Source organism: Vulpes vulpes, chromosome X, assembly GCF_048418805.1.
Source record: "Vulpes vulpes isolate BD-2025 chromosome X, VulVul3, whole genome shotgun sequence".
Taxonomy (NCBI): Eukaryota; Metazoa; Chordata; class Mammalia; order Carnivora; family Canidae; genus Vulpes; species Vulpes vulpes.
Genome location: NC_132796.1, coordinates 100044261 through 100066684, shown reverse-complemented (window position 1 = coordinate 100066684; position 22424 = coordinate 100044261). Strand labels below are relative to the sequence as shown.

Below are 22424 nucleotides of genomic sequence, written 5' to 3'. Positions count from 1 at the left end.
TCACACTGTCACTCTGACACTCGGTGACACTCATCGGTGACATCAGAGATCTCACACTGACATTAGATGTGCCTGTGTTATTGTGATTTTCATTTGCTTTAAGGTATTTACAGGCAGAGTCCAAAGACAAATTTTAAATTGGGAGAGAGTCTCAAAATTGTAATGAGATACATAAAATAATCATCATGTAATGTGAGAGCTGTTTTGCCTTATTAAGGTGGTAACCATGCTTCAAGACTATACATTCCACAGCTGCTTCAATTACCATGATAACCACACAGCACGTAGAGCATTAATCCACTGGGGGAATAAGCCACATTCTAATCTGTGCTTTGCAAAATTAACTATTAGTGGATATGGTTAATAAGTCTAAATTTTTCTGTGAAATTGATTATGATTTTTAATTACCATGTCCAAACAGTGAACAAAATAAATGGGATTCTCTCAAGAAACTATTTTAATCTAAAATCTTTTTTACTACTATAGATAACCCCATTATCAATAGATGAACTGAATAGCAGCATGTTTGTTTCACAGATGTAGAAGTTACCAGTAGAACAGTAAGTTTCTTTAAGTATTCATATGAATAATATTTATAGGTTATATCTTTTATTTACACAATTACATTTGCTAAAAGCTTTGGTAAATATTTTCATTAATAGGCGTGCTTATAACTTAGAGCTTGAGTTAAGCATTTTAAATTTTCCAAATTGAGATGTGGGAAGCAAATATGCAACTTTTTCTATGAAAAATAACAGCTGGTACTATATTTTCCCAAGAGTTTACAAATTCGGAAATGTTTTCCTGTTATTAAAGGAGGTTGATTTGTCAGCCCACGACACAGATCACTTTTGAATATTAATTCTTTAACACTTTTCTAGCTTTGTTTTTTTTTTTTTGTCCTTGTTGAAGTAAAGCAAAGTAATTTTGTTGGTCTATGATGAATATCTTAAAGTCACTCAGGAATATGCTACACCCATGATGTTGTAAAAGATCGTGCTTTTTACACTCTGCCATTTTGTGTTGTTTACCATGTAAGTCTATCAGAAATGCTCCAGCTGTTTTGAATTTTTGAGTGACATAATTTAGTAATGTAATCATTTTCCTTCAAATCGTGGCTTAAAAAAAAACCAACAACTGTTGTTGGATTCCCCTTTGAACCTTTAATCTCCTGTTTGCCTAGTCCAGAGCCAGACAGAGCACACACTTAATTTGAGCAGTACTTCATTTGGAAAATGTGACTTTTCAAGCCACTTCAGACTCCTAGGTATCTTAATTAATTACCAATAGGGACTTATTAAACAAGTGTATGAATTCTGAATTGCATCTATTCATCAATGAAAGTTTGAAGTTCTCACAACTGGAGTGTTTCATTTAATTGATGGAGGTGATGGTTCTGTTCACTTGACAGACTGGTTCCCCAGAACCTCGCCCAGCATGCAAACTCTGTCCTGGACAGAGCCTATAGCTGACTGCATATTAGACAAACAAGCCTTTTCAATCATAAGGAATGTTTTAAAGAGACCCCTTTGAGTACACAGAATAACTGAAGTAGCTATAAATTGTAATTGTATCCAGGAGTATCATTTGGGATAGCAGCAACTTGGATAGCATCAAACATGAGAATATGGGTTTTGCAAATACTTGCCTGATTCTCATGGGCTACTTTACATTAAGGTAAACAAAATTCCTGTACAATGATAAACTTTCCAACAGAACATATTTGAGGGGATTCCTTTTTCCTATATTCCACTAGAAAATTTAGACATATTTGGCACACCATAATCACTTCCACATGTAACAGATGTTGAAAATTTCTCCAAAGTTCAGCAACATAATTTTGTAAAATACTGTATACCTAGATTTCACACCTTGGCTATTCCTACATGGTCCGAAATGTCCAGATTAAAAAGTTTAAAGTGTGTAACATTTGCATATTTCACAATGGTTGGTATCAAATGTGTGTTCTCAACATATGTTTGAAGGAAGTTGAAGGAAGTGGGTAGATGGGTGGAGGCTTATCAATACATTGAGGCATTGTGTGGATGATGCCTTAAGCTACTGAGCATGTCTTCGTTAACTTAGGGCGATTCTGTGCACTAGCAGTAAGAACCATAAACTGTCATGCTATATAACTCTTTGTGACCCTTTCCAACAGCCCCATTTTCACAAATGTAGAATATGAAACTCAGAGTGGGGAGTATATTGGCAGTTCGCATACAGAAGTGGCACAAGAAGCCAATATCCCAACTCCTACTTCCATGACCCCTTAATATTTCTCATTCTTTCTCTCTTTTTTTTTTTTTTCCATTTCAGTTGAAATTCTGAACAACAGAGTTATGGAGTATCAAGATCTCTCTGTGAGAACCTCCATATGGCCTTTCTATATATATTCTCATAGGTCCTCTTCTACCAACGCAACAATAAGTATGGTGCGGTCAATATATTAAACAAAGTGCACATATCAACACATTCAAAGAAAAACAATGAAGCGTTAACCAGTCAACAGAGGTGTTAAAACATGAATAGAAAATTAATAACTACCACTTATCTTATTTGAATTAGTAGGTAGAACACGACCATAAAGTTTTGTAGTTTGTTGCATTATTCTTTGTGATTTTCCAATAACCGTTATGCTGAGTGAATCTCCACAGTGCACTGTTGGCTTACTGTGCATTCTTGGTGGGTAAATGTTTGTCTGTTTTGAAGTGTTACCTTACTGTTTTGTTTACACAATAGTCTGTTGGGTTGATTTAGAATGTAACAAATGTATCCAGTACCATTTTCCCCACTATTGTATCTATTGTGGTGTGGTGTGGTGTGGTGTGTTAGATTTTTACATACTATAGTGTTTTCCTCTAGATGTGTGGTGTTAGATTTCAAGTAAAATATTATTAATGGGAAACAGAAATATCTGTGTTTGAAAAACATGACAGATTAATGTTAATATGCTTTCTCTCTCTTTAGAAAATTTCTGTAGGTTTCTTATGGCAGACATTCAAAAGACCTCACTTTTGAGTGTGCACAAAACCTGTTCATAAATATGTAATACCTGCAGATCTGACCTTGCATAATACAATCACGTGCCTAGGTTTTTTGGGGGAGAGAGAAATAATTACCCACCAAAAAAAAAAAAACCCAGAGAACTTCTTAAAATATGAACCTCTAGTCTCACTCCTTAAAAAGCTTGCAAAATTGCAATTTACCCTTAAATGAATTTCTCAGCATTTATGTAAAACGCCCATTACATTTTTCTGTGGTTCAAGGATCCTATCTCCTAGGTTGAGTGTCTAAAGCTGAGCCACTTGTCAACTTTAGCTGAAAATTGGTACTTGGAGGCTTAAAGGTATGCTAATTGTAGGTTCTAAATTAAACAGGGAGGTGGAGGCATGAAGGTAGTTTTCATGTTTTGGAGGAAAATGTGTGAAAACCATTGCAATGCAACCTTTTTCACAAGTGCCATTCTGTGAATGAAAATGGCTAGTGCTCTTTAGACTACTCTTTGAATAATAAGACGTAATCTTGCAAAAGTCAGGGTGAAAGAGAATTGGTTCCAAGTGAGGCCTTTCCTCCCCAAATGGACAGTCTTCTCCACTGATCACAGTTGGAGCAGAAGTATATAGGTTTGGAGAAATGGTGGGAGTGGGGAAAGGGGGTAGGAAGGCATGTAGAAGTATTCTTTGATTTACTTAAAACTTCTAGGAAGGCTGTCCACAGTTGTCTTTAGCTTCAGTTCAACCAAATTTCCAGTTCCGTTGAACACTTCGTGAAGGAGCGAGCACCTGTGTCAAGTGTTGCCCTTCCCAGACTTTATTAACAACAGAGTCATATCATAACCAAACCATTTTTTGTTTCTTCATTGAGATTTGTTTTATATGTATTTGAAAATGATAATAGAGAGGTTTTCATTAAAGTTACTATTGTTAGTGCTGAACCATATATTTCACATCAACTTAGATTTAATATTTTCTACTAAATATATATTCTCCTGCTAGAAAGCATACAATCATCAAATTTAATATGTATAGCAGGTTTGTTTCCCTTCACGAAAATAACAAGCAAAGAGAAAATCAGATTTAGGATACCTTAAGCTGGCTAGCAGTGTTTAATCACAGAACAGTGGAGTTGGCACAACCTTTTGACAATTGATGAAACTGAGGCCCGGGACATGTGACCTGCCCACAGCTACCTAATCCATTCTGTAATCGGTGGCAGTCAGACCCAGAAAAATCTCCCAACTTTCATTACTTCCTCTGTTTCGCATTGTCTGTGTTTCAGAACATTTGAGACTCCATTCCAAAGCAGATCCACTTCGCTTAGCAAAAAATTAGCTGTTTGGTAGTTGGTATCCTGTTGTTCTTAATGATCAATCCTATATCATGATCATCAGTAATTTCTAAATGGTCTTGGCTTGCATCAAGACATTGTCATCTGTTAACAGTATTGCCTGGAGTGAGAGAACAAGAAGTGTCCTGACTTTTACCTGTTGATTCCTTGAACCACTTAATTTCTGTTTCCCAAAATCTTAATGTTGTTAGAGAAGAAAGTAGAATATGCCTTTGTGAAATGACTTGTGTATAGAACTGAGTTTTGTCTAACCTGTGCCAATGCCTCTCCAGAAGGGCAGAGCTAATCACACAAATCCAGGAAGGATGCACCTGAGCTAGTTTGGTGTCTTCCTTTAAGGTGATAGAGATGTCTTCAGTGCAAAATGAACTCTTTTGCATAGCTAGATGTTTTCATACAACGTACTGTCTCGTTTAACCTTTTAACCTTCTAATGAAGATGTTACATAGACAATAAGCCCAGAGTAGTACGGTGGTTTTTGTGATGCTCTGAGCACTGGAAGACAGCAGTAATGACTTATTTTTTAGTAAGAGGTTTAGTGAAGGATATTCAGGGTAGTTGTAGTTTCAGTGCCACAATATTTGATATTGCCGGCATTTTAACAGTTACTTTGTTAAGTGAATTTAAAGAAAGAAAATTCAAAGCACTAACGTTTTGATCGGATGCAAAAGAACGTCAACAAAAATGCAATTTTAAGATAGCACTCTTTAAACGAGTTGTGCAATGAATGACTTACTCAAATTCTCTTTATTCAAGAAGAAAAGAAGAAAGGAGAGTCATTAGACTATAAATTTCCAGTTAAAAAGCCAAGTCACAAACTAATCAGTGACTCTAAACAACAATTTACTGGATGAATTGTATATATAAAATTCTAACCACTTGTGATTCTTAGTTAACATTTTATAAGCTTTGTATTTTACAAGGACTTCTATTCTTATTTATCCAAAATTATTGTTTTTGTCCATTTCTATCAGTCTTTTGCAAAAATAGGCAAGAGTCCTGAAACTTGGATAAAACAGGTCAGGTATACAGAGAAAATAATCTAAAAGTATCTGTTAAGAGGGTTTTAGTAGTATCAAAAATTTTTTTGTTAAAAAGGTACTATGTGAACAGAAGTATATTTTAAAAGAGGGATTAAGATGAAATTAAAACCAAATGGATTCATAAAATTGCTATTTGAATACAGTATTTACTTTTGCAATCGGAGCATGATTCTGTAACCAGTTACTGCATTTCATCTCACTTGTCTAGACCAGAGTCTAATTTGTAGTTCATTGTCATGTGAAAAGCCATCTTCTCCCTTCTCCATCAACCTTCACCATCCGTTTTTGAACATACGAAAGCACTTTGATCTTGCCGTTAAGTGTTGTCCTACACCGTTAGGCTGTGTTCACTAAAGTTCCGACTTATTTTAGTCTGTAGGGTAGGGTGTAATGCACAGAATGATTAGAAACTAGAATCTTCTTTCTTTTTGCCTTCTCCATTTCTACACACATTGAAATAGAAGAGGAGAAATACAATTTCCCAGTTCTGTTGAATAGATGTAGAAAGATAGTGGCCTCATTTTTAATTTCACCAGTGCCTGTCAAAGGCACCAGAATGAATAGTATCTAAAAGAGTATCACAACTTTTTTGCAAACTTAGTTGATAGCATCATCAAACTGTAGATAATAATTACGAATATAGGTTTGGAGCACCAAGTCACTAATTGGTGCCATGTCCTTTGTTTTTCTCTTTAGTTTTTAAGGTTTTTATTTTACTACATTTTTATATTTCTAAGTAACTAATGCAGGAGAGTTAGAGAAAAGTTTATAACTAAGTAACTTCGCAGGAGAGTTAGAGAAAAGTTTTAAGATTTTACTACATGTACTCAACCCACCTAGATAGGTTCTAAACTGACACCGGCGTATAACAAGATATAGATTATAGTCCGTGTAACTATTCTTTACACTTCACAGTTTAAGAACAAACTTAACTTTATATATGAATAATAATTTTTAACTAATTATATTTAGTCGTTGCTTTAGCAACAAAACTACAACATGGCTACCTTTAGACACATTGTTTTTGTTTATCTTTTTTTTTTTTTGCTGTTAATTTTACTTGTAAACTATACATGGTTTTTGACAGTATGACCATATAGAAGGTACAGCTCAAAACTCAGAGAATAGATATGGCTGAATTTTTCTTTAAGCCCAAATCGCCAGGTGAAAGCTGAATTGTGTCCTTATGTGACTTTTTGATCAAAAAGTTTACAACACATGGATTCTAGAGTCAGGCTTTATAGCTTAATGGAATTTGTTGTGTGGATAGGGTTGTTCCACAGTATTTAGACTTCAAAACATGATCGTTGCCTTTATAACCTATTACCTGACCTTTTTTCATAACATTTTTTATTCCAAATTACTCTATGCACAAGGCATAGCTATCACTACAAAAAAATTGTCTCTTCTGGAATCATATACCACCAAATACATCCAAATGAGGATTAAAGAATGATAGAAGTGTATTTTAAGATTAATTTCCATTTGTAAAACCATGCAGAAAGATACTGTGGAATGACCCCTTGACAGTGTTTGAGAGACATATGCTGCAGTTCATTGATGGTCTCAGTTAGGGTGCGACAGTGTGAGACACACCTTTTTTGCACTTATGTACATAGTCCATGAATGCTATGCTTGGAGCTTTTTTTTTAATATAAGAGATCTGTGATAATAGCGGAAATGTTAGGAAGATAGAGTTATTCCTAAAGCCTTGAGAAGGAGGGGAGTTTTGCTAGAAGACTTAATTAACTAAAGCATGGTGTCGCTTTGCTGTTGGGGAGGCTTTCTGGTTTGCTACAGTTCACCAAAAGAGAAGACTGGTAACAGGTAACAGGTCACCTTCAGCTCACCAAGAGCAAAGGTCCTTCATCTTTTAGCAAGACCAGTAGCAAAGGTTGCCTTTTAGATTCATCTCCATTGTAAACACACACACACACATGCACACACCAGGCAGGTTTCTGGCAAAGGTTTTGTTTTTTTCAATGGTTGCAAGCAGTGAGATCCCCTGTAAGTTGACAGAAAATGACCAATTGAGATGTATCAGTTACATCAATTAATATCCACTTAAGTGACAATCAAAGAATTAACATTCACCACTACTTCCCCGTTAAAATTCAGATACCAAAACCCATTGGCAACCATTGAGAGACTGAATTTTACAGTTAAGTATGGCCAGCATGAGGCATTTTGTTGCCTCCAACAAAAGAAAAAAAGTGCTTCTGGCACTTTATAAATGGCTTTATTTACCTTATACCTATTGAATGGAAACTGTTTTTGACTTGCCCCTACCAGATTAGAAAGTGCTTTACTCTGCCACTACAGCCTCCCACTGTTTTAACTCAACAGGAGAGAACCAGCCCAAATCTCACATATGTAGGAGCTGGAAAAGAATGTTTCAATCAGACCATCTCTGTGGATTCTAGCTCCCTGATCATCTACCATTCACCATTTAACTTTTTGTTGCCTCTGGGCAATGAGGTTAGAAAGGTGTAAGGATAGATCACCACTGGTAAATTGAGTCCTTCACATCCTGGGGGCGTGTCGCCCTTGCCTTGGAGAAGGAACCCATCTTGGGATCAGGGGAGTTGGTATTAGTATCACTATCCATTTTGATGGTCTCACAGAGACGGAAAAATAAGCCAGAGCCAGAAAGTAATCCAAGCCTTACAGTTGTCCAATAGCTCAGGGCCAGTTGATTGGAAATTTCTCTTCCCTGCCTGCCCCGCCTTCAGCCCTTGATCAGAGTCAGCTACACAACTAACAGCCTGACCATCTGACCAGCATTTCCACCAGTACAAAATGTCAGCATTCATGCATTCTGTAGTTAGGGACTCCGATTTCAACCTCATCACCAATGTATTTGCCCAGCTTACCCCATGTCCTTGTGTTGGTATTTCCCTGTGAATCTATGAGCCACAAGAATATATTTTCATAAGGACAAGAGAAGTATAAAATTTTAAGTGAAGAAGAATCACCTATAAAATAGTAAGAATGAACTTAGGAGCATCACAGAAGATAACCAATTAGCTGATGGCATGTTGTACATGCTGACAGCCACTGAGCCACCCTCAGTGTTTCAGTGAGTCAAATTAGAGAATGAAGCATAACAAAACATGAATGACTTGAGGCCAAAAAGGGACCTCTTTAAACCCAGGAAAGGGCTTGGTTTGACTAATTCATACACTTTCCAGCTCCTCTACTTGATCTTGCCTAGAAAATAATCACCCATTCATACTCCAAAGCAGGAGGATGCCAGAGAAATTTTATCTTTAGACAGGACCTATCCTCAATTATAGCATCCTGAAAAGGAAAGAAATGTATCACTGTGAACTACATCACAACTATTTGAAGGTATTGCAGAAATTCTTACTAGTCACCTTCTACATCATATTACTTTAATCTTTAAAAAAGTACCTCTATAACAAGACCGAAAAGTAACCCAACTTTAGGCCATGCTCTTTTTTCCCAAAACACACAACCGAAAGATTTATCTAACATAGAACTGCATGGATGCAAAGCTTTATTTCTGTATACAGATGCTATCTGTTCATAATGGAAACCAAATTATTCTGTTGCTCTTTTGTGTCTAGCGGTTGAGAGAATGATATGACCATCATATCGTTGGGTTCTGGGGTTGCCCTTTTCAAAATAAATTTCCTTGTATTATTGTTGTTGCTTCTTTAATTATTAGCAAATGAACCAGTTTGTTATCATACCCCTAAATTACAGTCATTCAAATTTTAAGAAAAGATGTTCCTAAATGTACTCCCTTTTTAAGGGCTAACTTTGTGTGTTTATATAACAATCCAGTACAATGTAGAAAATGAAGCATGTATTTGGGACAGAAGAATGTCAGTTTAAAACTACCTGTGGATGAGAAAATTATTTGCCATGTGCAACAATTATAAATTTAATAATGACCACGATGTTTCACAGATGTAAAAACTCTTCCCATCATATTTTGCCTGCAAGATGCAATGGCTCATTCCCTCAACTGCTATTATTAGGGTAGATGCTTTGATTTTTTTTTCTCCCCAAGTTATAGTGCTGTACTGCTTGTTTGTGTTTAGAAATGTGCATTATGCAACTCATTTTAGTATGCTACTTCTGTGTGTTTGTTTTTGGTTCTTTTAATAAAATGTGTAAATTTCATGATTCTGTCTTTTTTTATGAATCCATATTCACACATTAAGAGTTTACTTAAAAGCTATTCCTGTTCTAGTATATTAATCCTCGAATTTAGTAATTCTAATATAAAATTTAAATTTGTGATTTGGTCCCAAGTTCTACTTCATACATAGAAGAAATGCATTTCCAATTATACCTGCAGTATTATGAATTATATAGATAATACATTCATTGTATTAGATGTATTATTCCTCTGATATTGAAGTTACTAACACAAGAAAGGCACATTTGTATTTTAGTAAAAGGGAACTCAACATTTTGAGATAATGCTTATTGGCTTCTATTGTGCTTCAGCAATTCTGAGGTATTTCCTAAGATACATTATTAGAAGTTTGTATTTTTCAGTTATTCATTTCTATCTTGCATCTTCAGTGGAACACATGAAACCAGTGTTGTGTGTTTTGTTTTTTTCAAGATGAGCATCAATGGTTTCATAACAATGAGATGCATGAATTTTTCTATCACAATGTTTTCTCTCGCTTAAAATTGCTTTTCGCCAACAAATGGCACTGGAATGAAAAGGTCATTTTTGTTCCTTAAGAAAGCAAAATGTAACCAGGTGATATTTTATTCTGTCAGATTTCTAAATACTTAAAAAACACTAGTTGTGAACGTCTCCACATTGGCCACTGTTTGGTAGCCAGGCTGATAGAAAATGGAGGTGAAGAGGCTTTGGATAAGAGGCTAGGGCAGATTCGAGTATCCTTCACATGTCCATAACTGTGCCAAGGACCAAGGAGGAGGTCCAGCGTCAGCTGAATCATACAGAGCTAAGAGCTCTTTTGTCCCTTTGAGTGTGGTTCCCACCCTGGCATTTCTCAATGAGCCAACTAAGAGCCTTTGGGTGTGTTGTATATGATTCTGTGAGTCTGGTAATCCCAGCACGAATACCAGTTCAGTATATAGACATTTGCAAAAGGTCTTTGGGCCTCTTCAATATTGAGTTTATGTCTTCCTCTTTGAAACTGCTGAATGATAAGCAAGAATTCAGGGCAGGCATTCCCAACGACCATCAAAATGGAGTCTCTGTTGGCCAGAGGGAAGTTGACCCACAGGCAAAACTGGATGTAAACTGTTTACTTTGGCATTTTTCAACCTCTTTATTCACTATCCTTCTAAGAGCCTCCTTTCCTCATCCCCCATGGTGACCTCTGGCTCTCTACAAGCTCCATGGTAGCAACTTAGCAGGCCTGCTTCCCCCAGACATATCTGAACTTTTCTCCTTCATAACTTCCCTGTTGGGGCACCTCAAGCTATGGAGAGCATCTCAGAGCTGAGAACTAAGAGAAGGATCACACTATGGTGTGAGACTGGCAGTGTTTATGTGCTGCCCCCTGGGAGTGTTTGTATTTAAAAAGGCCTAACTCATGGTGCCTAGCTGACTTGGTCATAGAGCTATGCAACTCTTGATCCGGGGTCATGAGTTCGAGTTCCACGTTGGGTGTAGCTCTTACTTAAAAAATAAATTGATAAAAAATTAAAAGGCATGACTCTCCAGTGGTCATGTGTCTAGATGAGGGATATATGTTTTACTGGAACAAACAGCATTTAGGTAACAATCAGATTCCTACGGATGAGTGGTATATTCATTCACCACCTCAAGAAGGCCAAAAAGGAAATCTCCTGTATTTTTGTTATTGTCAGGAAAGTTATGATATAATAATGAACCTAAAATATTGAGTAGATAGTAAACATTCTGAAACTCCACATGTTAGAATCCACCCACATGGTCAATGTCTGTGGTAAAGAGCATGACACAGGATAGGCCTGATGCACGATCATGTTCCTGGAGCAATCTAATAATGCCTGCACTTGCTAATATTCAACAGTTGGGTACACATAGATTTTTTTTTCTTTACTCTTTCTTGCACTAGAAATTTTAATTTAACTGAGCCCGCCCAGATCTTCCTCTCAGTGCCTGGACTTACACCTTTCCCTTAGGCAGGAAGACAGTGGGTATGTGGGGAATAATAGCCAAGAGCTCCAATAACAGAAAGGAAGCCACCTGGGTGGAAAGGTGAGGTTTATGAGAGGAACAGAAGGTCCAATTCCTGTCCTTACAAACAGATGCCTGAAACAAAAGCAGAGCATTCCAAAATGGAAATCAGAATAAGAAGAAATCAGTCTAAGAAGGAAGTTCTGGTCAGTGTAGCCCAGCATTTTTGTGTTGTAAATGGAAAATGGAGTGCAGTGCAGAGGCAGGCAGGGCGCGCCTGGGACAAAAACAGAACAGATGCAAGAGAAATCATGTTTTCCCAATGACAATGAGGGAGGTTTCTCCCCATAAATGATTCAGTGCTTTGTATGTATGTATAGGAACAAAGAGATTGGTGAAAAATCACAGGCTGACAGTGGTTGGACAGCAACAAGCAGTGGCAACAACACCGGTTAAAGTGGACAGCCTGCTCATTACCAGCAGGGCTTAAGAGAACACAGAAGGAATCTGAGGAGTCTCTGCTGTCAGCATGCTTCTGGGGATGCTATGACTACAGAAGGTGATGGTCAACTCATTGAGAATCAATGTAGGTCATAAGAAGAGGGTGGGGGAAGAATAGGATTGGGACTGAGACTTTGCCTTTAGCCTTCATGAACTGAACAGTTGAACAATTCTTTCTTGGGGAAATTGGCAGTTAAGAGAGAAACATATCTGTGTTAATTATATATATATATATACACACACATATATATATGTAATAAGTGGTTGTTGATGTCCCTTTGTCAACTATTTAATAAACATATGCATACTTCATTCAAAGTGTTTTGGTTCTTCTCAATTTCTATTTACAAAGTCCTATGTTAAATCCATTCGTGGGTTGTTAGCATAGGAAGAGCTGAACTCACGTGAATCCCGACGTTTGAAGGTCACAATCTGGGGTAACAGGTAGGCACTGTAATCAATGAGGCATTCAGACCTCACTGAATCTCCAGCGAGTGTTCACCATAAACCGAGCATCAGCCAACGGTAGAGACCACTGTGATAAGCAATTTTCCTTCTGCTGAACACCGTCAGAGATATTGTAGATCCTAAAGAAGGTAGGGGACCTCAGGAGTCATTGGGATGAGACTGTGGGGCCTGAGGGGCACTCAGACCATTCAGGAAAAGTGGCCCAGAAGTGGCAGACATGCAGGCACAACTGCTACAACTGCTACTTTTGTCCTCTATTCTCTGCATCCTGGGGAGATGACCCTGTGGTAAAAATAAAAATACACAGGTCCAGATATTGTTTCGGGGCTTAGGGAAAGGTCAATCCAAGAATAACCTCTGAGTGATAACAGATTAAGAAAACCCTTAAATTGTATTCTAAGATTATTACCTTGCCCACAGTTAGTGCCATGCCACTTGGCCCTTCCCTCCCCACCCCCCACCATCCACCCTCCACATTACTACTAGTGTCATTTTTCTAAGCTGGAAAATTCATGATTTCTCTTCCCTGGCTAAAAATCTTCCAGATCTCGGAGCACCTGAGCAATTGAGCATCTGCCTTTGGCTCAGGGTGTGATCCCGGGGTCCTGGGATTGAGCACTGCATCAAGCTCCCCATGGGAAGCCTGCTTCTCCCTCTGCCTGTGTCTCTGCCTCTCTCTGTGTGTCTCTCATGAATAAATAAATAAAATATTTAAAAATAAATAAATAAAATAAAAATATCCCAGCTCTTTTCTCTGTCTTACAGGATAAAGCCTACATTCAAACACACCAAACTCCTGCACTCAGTCAGGCTTTAGTCTTGCCCTCAAGCTTCTCCTCTCCCCTGCCTTCTGTAACCTGCCCAACTCCAGCCCAACCAAAGCACCGTTGGGGAAATATAATTAAGACCAAGACCTTCTAGCCCAATAAACCCTCCCCACAGAGGTAGCAGTGGAAGCAAACACTGTTTTTATTGAATGAACATCAAACCAAAATGGGATGCACACCATTGGCAATCCACTAAGAAATTGTGAAGGCAGAGAGGAATCATCCCCATGTCTAGCCAGCGGGTAGAACCCATTACATACATGTTTACAAGATAACAGCTGGTCCTTAAGTAAGAGGACTTGACGGCACCTTTTGTCGTTTGTGGTTCATCTTTTTTTTTTTTTCATAGTTCATCTTAACTTTATCCTATAACTGGGGAGATGACCTGTGTTGACTTTATCCATAGGAGAAACAAACTTTTCATATCTTTACCTCCAAGAGACAGTTTTGCAAATTGGAGCAAGGTTCTCTGGGTAAGCTAGGCTGTGACCCTCCTACAGGAACTGAGATGGGGGCTCCAGAACCTTGATGTTTGCATTTCAAAGAGGTGGCTTCTGGGCACCTGGGTGGCTTAGTAGTTGAGCATCTGTCTGCCTTTGGCTCAGGTCCTGATCCCAGGGTCCTGAGTTCAAGTCCTGAATCATACTCCCTGCAGGGAGCTTGCTTCTCCCTCTGCCTATGTTTCTGCCTCTCTCTGTATGTCTCTCATGATATAAATAAATAAAATCTTAAAAAGAAAAAAGAAAAGAGGTGGCTCCCTGGTCCCTGTGGAGAGGTGGGGGAATTGTGAAGCTAGCAGACTTGTTTAGCTATTACTTAAGATTTACATACCCAAGGACAGAGGAAGAAATTTTGTAAGAAAAGGGAGAGAGGTGGGAGGAATCTCCTCCCTTATTTCTGACAAGGAAAATTAAGCCTCTTATTTTTAATTTGTATTTGCCCTTACACCACTTGCGTTTCCCAGGTACATACCATAATCTCCCATACCTCTGTGCTAATTTACTCTCCACTTGAAACACCTTCCATCTTCCTCCTCTTCTTAAAAAACTTGTCATTCAAGATATATCAACTATTAAGTCTTCCTTGAGGTCTTTTCTGGCCTTACCAGGTACCACTGAGATACAGCTAATATTTATTTAGTGCTTAGCAAGTAACCTCAAAGCTCAGTAACCACATTCCCTACCCTCCTGACATTGTCTAAATTCCTCCTCCATTAAACTGGCATTCTCAAGGGCAAGAACCAGGTCTTCTTGATCTTGATACCCTTGACAGTAGCCATGCAATAAATGCATAATAGATTTTTGGAGAAATAGTCAACTATTTGGAGGAATAATCAACTATATTTTTATTGTAAAAAAAAAAGGAAAAGAAAAGAAAACCTCATTCAAATAAAAGAGATTTATGTAATGATACAGGGAAATTTCACAAATTCTGATCATAGGAAGAACAATTGGACCTCATAGAACTGAAAAGTTATCAGGTAGCTTGTTTCTTCTCTCCTTGTCTCTTTGTATACGTCTGTGCCTGTCTCTCTCTTCTCTTCTATTCTCTCTTTCTGTCTCCCTCTCTCTCCCAGGCCCCTTCAGTCTCCTGCTTCTCTGAAGACCAGCTTTTTCTGCCTACTTATCACACTCAGGTGATTGATCAGGGCTACTTCCAGAATGGTAATCTTATCCCAGGAGTCCATATCAGTGACAACCTGCACAAGCACCTGGAAGGCTTATAAAACACAGGTTGCTGGGACCCACCCAAGAGTCTCTGATTCAGTAGCTGTGGGGTGAGGCATGAGAATTTACATTTCTAACAAGTTCCCAAATGATTCGGATAACCTGGGGACACTGTTTGAGAATGATTGATCTACTTGACCTTCAGCCTTGGTTCTCACACAGTTGATTCAGTCTCTGGGGCCCAATGCCTGATTCTCAGGAGAGAGAATTTGATTGGTAAATCAAATATTAATCCCTGTAACATTCAGTTGTGTCCAAAAGGCTGGAGTCAAATGGTGAATATGAAAGGTTGCCTCTTTGAAGCTGTGGACTGGGAAACATTTCAAAGGAGGTGGATCTCCATCACAATCACTCCGAGTTCCTTTCAAAGCTAGATGAATTTCCACACTGCACTAGCTCCTTGGTCTTTATGCTTCATGGCTCCATAGCCAATAGAGCCAACAAGGACATAATGACCATCTATCAGCATCTCCAGCCACTCATCTCAGAGTAAATCTTTACACCTATCCCTAGATGAATCACCTCTCTCAAACATGTAGCTCCTCCACCCAGTTGTCCAAGCAAAAACCCTGGGAATCTTACCTTGACTCCCTGCCCCCATATCTCAGCTTTCGGGACAGCTATGTTGGGTTGGGGGCAGCAAAAGCCCAGGCCTGTCATCTCATGCAGCATGCAGCTGCAGGACTACCTACCTCAGAATGCCATACAAAATTCTCATGCTATGTATATATACTATGATGGAATAAGAAAAAAGATTGAGAAGCTCTGATCTAAAACACAAGTTTGACTATGTAACTCCTATGCTTAAAACTTTTCAATCACTGCATAGGTCTCAGCATAAAGCCTTAAACACACCTTACAATAGCCCATAACATCTGGCATAATCCAGTCCCCATCTATCTCTCCAGCCTCATTTCTTGCCACTGCCTGCCTTGGAATTGCTTGTTCAACAGCAGATAGATGCTTGTAGTTTCCAGAATGTTTCATGCCGGTGAGCCATTGCTCATGATTTTCTTTCTGCCTGTAATGGCCGCCCTTCCCCCTTTTGCCTGCCTAGGATCCTTTGAGACCAAGATAATCCCAAAGCACCATATCCCTCAGGAAAACTTCTATGTCTGCTTCCCACCTCCACTAGTGTGCCCCTCTTTGAAACTGAGATAATACCTTCCGCATATAACTGTCATTGGATTTACCGCACCGCATTAGAATATTGTCTACTTCGGGCTCCTGCAGGGCTCAGTCAGTGAAGCATCTGCCTTTGGCTCAGATCATGATTCCAGAGTCCTGGGATGGAGTCCCACGTTGGGCTCCCTGCTCAGCAGGGTGCCTGCTTCTCCCTCCCCATCTGTTGCTCCCCCTGTTTGTGCTCAATCCTCTCTCTGTCAAATAAATAAATAAATAAAATCTTTAAAAAAATAGAATATTGTCTGCTTCTCCCACTAGCCTACAAGTGTCTATACTTCCAGCACCTAACACAGTGATTAATTCTTTTTAATTCATTCAACTCAACAACAACAAATAAATGACTGGATTTAAAAATGGGCAAAGGATGAACTTGAACATCCTTTACATCCATATTTCTCCAAAGAAGATACACAAATGGCCAGTAAATACACGAAACGATGCTCAACATTATTAATCATTAGGGAAATGCAACTCAAAACTACAATGGGATACCAAGTCACACTCATTAAGATAGGTATCATTTTAAAAATGGCAAGTATCTAGTGTTAGTGACGACATGGAGAAATTAGAACCCGTGTCCATTGCTGGTAGGCGTGTAAAATGGCAAAGCCATTATGGAAAACAGGCAATTCCTCAGAAAGTTAAACATAGAATCTTATGAATCAGCAATTTCCCACCTGGGGGTAGACCCCGAAGAATTGAAAGCAGAGACTTGAACTGATACTTGTACACTAATGTTAATAGCAGCATTATTTACAATAGCTAAAATGTGGAAAGAATCCAAAAGGTCCATCAACAGATGAATGGATAAATAAAATGTGGTGTATATATAAGATAATTCATAAGATTATATACTATATAAAATATATAAAGTGTGATACATATCCATAATATGTGTGTATATATGCATATACATACATATATAATGGGATATATTCAGCTTTTAATAGGATTGAAATTCTGACACATGCTCCAAAATGGATGAACCTTGAGGACATGATGCTAAGTGAAATAAGCCAGACACAAAAGGGCACATACTGTATGATTCCACTTACATTAGGTGTTAGAATTGGCAAATGCATAGAGACAGAAAATGCAATAGAGGTTGCCAGGGGCTTGGGGGAACTGGGAGTTATTGTTTAATAGGTAGAGTTTCCATCTGGGATTGCAAAAAAGATCTGGAGCTTAATAGTGGTGAAAATTACACAACATTATGAATATACTTCACTGAATTGTTAAAATGGTTAGAATTGTCTCATTTTGTGGCAAATAATAGAAATTTAGTAGAATCAGTGCAGCAGCTATGAAGATAGTCTACAAAATGGGTATATTATTTCTCCAATTTAAATTTAATTTTCTCTAAGTCCCACCTGATGGACTGGTAGAGAAATTTAAAGTCTTTTCCTCTACCTCTTACCTGATGCACATTCAAGGACCTTGAGGGTTTTACACATTCATAAACAGAGAGAGGTATTCTGGTCTTATGTCCATACTAGTCAATATGCTCATTATTTGAACTTGCATGTTTCTTTAAAAGCAGATGACTCAGTTGAAAGTAGGGACTCATACAGGTATTTGTAGACCCATGTTCATAGCAGTATTATTCACAATAGCCAAAAGGTGGAAGCAACCCAACTGCCCCTTGATGGATAAATGGATAAATAAAATGTGATATATCCATACGATCGAATATTATTTAACCTTAAAAATTCTGACATGTGCTACACATGGATGAATTTTGAGGACACTATGCTAAGTGAAATAAGTCATTCACAAAAGGAAAAATACTGTGTGATTTTACAAATATGAGGTATCTAGAGTTGTCAAATTTATAGACACAGAAAGTAGATGGTGGGGGCACCTGGCTGGTGCAGTCAGTTAAGCGTCAAACTCTTGGTTTCAGCTCAGGTCATGATCTCAGGGTCATGAGATGGAGCCCCATGTTGGGCTCCATGCTCAGTACAGAGTCTGCTTAAAATTCTCTCTCCCTCTCCCTCTGCCCTACCACCTGCCACCTGTCTTCTTTCTCTCTGTGTCTCTCAAATAGATAAATCTTAAAAAGAAAAAGTAAATGGTGGCTTCCAAGGCCTGGGGGCTGGGGGCTGGGGGTAGGGGGAATGGGGTGTTAGTGTTTAATGGGAACAGAGTTTCGGTTTTGAAAGATGAAAAGAGTTCTGGGGATGGATGGTGGTGACAGCTGCAGCATGTGAATGTACTTAATGCCACCAAACTGTACAATTCAAAGTGATTAAGATGGTAAATTTTTTCCGGCCTTATTTAAGCATAATTCACATGTAACGTGTAAGTTTAAGGTGTACAATTTTATGATTTGATGCACATATATTGCTAAATGTTTACCACAATAAGCTTAGTTAATGTGTCCTTCCTCTTACATAATTGCCATTTTGTTGTCATTATTGTTACGGTGAGAACATTAAAGCACAACTATCATGGCAACTTTCAAGAATTCGATATAGTGTTGCTAACTATAGTCACCATGCTGTACATTATCTCCCCAGAACTTATTCATCCTATAACTGAAAGTTTGTACCCTTTGACCAACATCTCCCCATTTCCCCTACCACACATGCCCCTGGCAACCAATATTTTCTTCTGTTTCTGTGAGCTTGATCTATTTTGATTCTACACACGAATGGTACCATACAGTGTCTTTCTCTGTCTGACCAGTTTCACTTACCATAATGCCTGAATCCAGGGCCCATCCATGTTGTTGCAAATGGCAAGATTTCCTTTTTTGTGACTGAATAATATTCCATTTTTTTCTTTACCCATTCCTTTTGTAATGGTGAATTATGTTATGTTATGGTGTCTTTTTTCTGCAATTAAAAAAAAAAGCAGACGACACTACCACTTTGATGCTAAGCATGAACAAGAGAATCCCACTTGAAAGATCAGGAGCCACGGTTCCTAGGGATCAGCCTCCCTAGTTGTTCTACCCAGTCATTTCCTTCTGAGGTTCTGCCCTATCCCCCAGATCAGGCAAGGCAGAATATATATAAGAGGAAAAAAATACTTATAGCACTGAGAAAAAAACCACAAGCTACTATTAGTAAGTGATCCTCAGCATAAGTAAAATGGGAACAGTGGTACATTATAAGGATACGGGTGTCTACTTGTCAGAGTTCTTCTGGTTATAACAGAATTCCAAATAAATATGTTTTAAGAGGACAAAATAGCATCAGGTCAAGTAGTGAAAGATCCATGGATGGGTTGGCTTCAGGCATAGCTGTATGCTGGTGCTCAAGCTGTGAGGTTAGGGATCTAACACTCTCCTTTTCTCAGCCCCAATTCCATTTGTGTTTGTCATTGGAAGGTTCACACTTCCATCTAACTAGATTAGCATTCTAAAAGAAGAGAGCACAGTACTATTTTTGATTTTTTAAGGAACCTCCATACTGTATTTCACAGTGAATGCACCAATTGACACTCCTACCCACAAGGCACAAGTTTCCCTTTTCTCCATATCCTTGCTAGCATTTGTTATCTCTTGTGGGTTTTTTGTTTTTTGTTTGTTTGGTTGGGGGATTTTTGGTTATAGCCATTCTAATCAGCTTGAGGTGATACCCCATTGTGGGTTTTTAAATTTTTCAGTATAGTTAGCACACAGTGTTACATTCATTTCAGATGTACAACATAGTGATTCAATTTCTCTATGTGTTATGCTGTGCTCACCACAAGTGTAGCTACCACCTGTCACCATACAATCCTATTGCAATATCATTGACTATATTCCCTATGCTGTGTCTTTTATCCTCATGTATTCATTCCATAAATGGAAGCCTATATCTCCCACTCTCCATCACCTGTTTTGTTCATCCTCCTACCCCCTTCTCTCTAGCAACCATTTGTTCTCTGTATCTGATTCTGCTTTATGTTTGTTTATTCACTTGTTTTGTTTTTAGATTCCACGTATGAGTGAAATCATATGGTATTTGTCTTTCTCTGACTGACTTATTTCACTTAGCATGATACCCTCTAGGTCCATCCATGTTGTCACAAATGAATGACAAGATCTCATCCATTATTATGAATGAGTAATATTCCATTATGTCTATATATGTGTATGTGTAAGTGATATATAATTATATATAATATATTAATAATATATTAATAATATATAATCACATCTTTATCCATTTATCTATCAATGGATACTTATGTTGTTTTAATATCTTGGCTATCATAAATAATGCTGCAATATACATATATTTATCTAGCACATATCTACACATATTTATCTAATATCTATATATTTATTTAGCACATACCTTTAGAACTAGTGCTTTCATTTTCTTTGGGTAAATACCACTAGTGAAATTATTGGATCATGTGTTATTAATATATTATTCACACTGTCTAGGACATGAAAAAAACCCTAAGTGTGCATTGGTGGATTAATGGATAAAGAAGATGGTGTGTGTGTAATGGAATATTAATTATATTAATTTGCAACAATATGGATGGATCTTGATGGCACTATGCTAAATAAAATAAGTCACAGAGAAAGACAAATGCTGTATGATCTTAGTTATATATAAAATCTAAAAACATTGAACTCATGGAAACAGAAAGTAGAATGGTGGTTGCCAAGGGCTGAGGGGTGAGAGGAATGAGGAGATGTTGGTCAAAAGGTACAACTATTAGTTACAAGATAAATACATTCTGAAGATCTAATGTACAGCATGATGACTATAGTTAATAATACTTGTGTACTTCAAAGTTGCTAAGAGAGTAGAGCTTTAATGTTCTCACCATAACAACAACAAAAAATGGTAATTATGTCAGGTGAAGGATGTGCTAACTAACCTATTGTGGTAAACAATTTACAACATATACATTATCAAATAACCACATTGTACCAGTTAAAATTACACAATGTTTTGTGTTAATTACATTTCAGTAAAGTTAGGGGAAAATAAAAGAAGAGAATGCATTGTTCTTAGTAATGTTCCATTGGCTGATTTGTTGACCTAGTTTTGGGCACATGATTATACCTGTTTAGATCGCATGCCCATTCCTGAAGCCAGGGGATAGGACATTCTAATTAGTCAAGTTAGATTTTATGCACCTACTCTTTGAACCAGGGAATGGGACATCTCTGCTTAGAAGTTGTGGATTGAAAGAGAAAGAAATTGAGAGAAAGAGAGAGAGAGAGAGCTCATCACTCAAAGGGAAGCCAAAGTGCTGTTCCCAGAACAATTGGTGATGTATACTGGATGGAGAAAACCAACATATGAAATTGATAGCCACCTGATCTACAAAAGGTCTTCAACTAATATGCTACCAAACCATACACAAATGAAAATATGCTCATGCTTTCTGTATAGAAAGACAGTCCAAATTCACATAGCCCAAGTGCACCCAACATTAAACCCAAAATCCTTCAGTAGTTCATGATCATCTTGGGCAGGTCTTCTTGTAGTTCCCCATGGTTCCACATCTATAGGTAAATGGTACATTAGACCATATCCCAAACACTTAGTCTCTAATACTAGAGGGAAAACAGGATGAGTTAAATAAAACATCCCATTTGGAAATGGAAAAAAAGTGGATACGACACATGAAGATTGTCAATCAATATCGTATCAATTTCTGTATCATATACATAAATAGCAAGAACTACATAGCAGTGGAGTGAGTTCTTGGTCAGCCCAACTGAATGTCTTAGATTCTCTTCTCTCAGATCATCTCCCTTGTGCATTGTCCTACTTGGCTACTACTGAAAGGGGCATTAGGAAGGTTTACCCTTCTGGAAACTGCATCATTTCAGCAACCCTCTTCCTCCAAATGGGGATTGCTTTAGGGGCTGAAAATCATAAGCCTTTGTGGTTTTGTCCATGCTTGGCTTTTCTCTAGCAATGCATTTCCTAGGGTATGGATGTCATCCTTATGGCCCAAGATGGCTGACAAAACTCATTATCATATCCACATTCCAGGCAGTAGGATGGTGAAAGGTGAAGAAGAGCATGCCTCCTTCTTTTCTAAGGAAACTTCTCAGAAGACCCATGAAACACTGTTGCCTATGTCTCATTGACCAGACGTAAAGGTATAGCCATGCCTAATGGTGCGGGAGGTTGGGAAATGTAGTCTAGTCTTTTATTCCAAATAGTAATGTGCCCAGATAAAAATTAGAAATTGATTACTCTTTTCCTCCCCGGCTGCTTGAAGCTCGGCTGCCATC

The 22424-nt window shown here is 38.0% G+C and overlaps 1 protein-coding gene across 20 annotated transcripts in view; it reads left to right on the top strand.

Moving 5' to 3' along the window:
- MBNL3 (muscleblind like splicing regulator 3) overlaps positions 1 to 9542 on the top strand; it is a 115381-nt gene extending 105839 nt beyond the window's left edge. For 10 of the 20 annotated variants that reach the window (XM_072744388.1, XM_072744387.1, XM_072744385.1 and 7 more), the window contains one exon: positions 2317 to 9542. In XM_072744388.1, the coding sequence (XP_072600489.1) occupies positions 2317 to 2328 (12 nt within the window). In that variant the 3' untranslated portion in view covers positions 2329 to 9542. Of the gene's footprint in view, positions 1 to 486; positions 561 to 2316 lie in introns of all 20 variants that reach the window. The other 10 variants (XM_072744384.1, XM_072744383.1, XM_072744397.1 and 7 more) reach the window with 2 other exon arrangements.
- The last annotated feature ends 12882 nt before the right edge of the window (positions 9543 to 22424 follow it).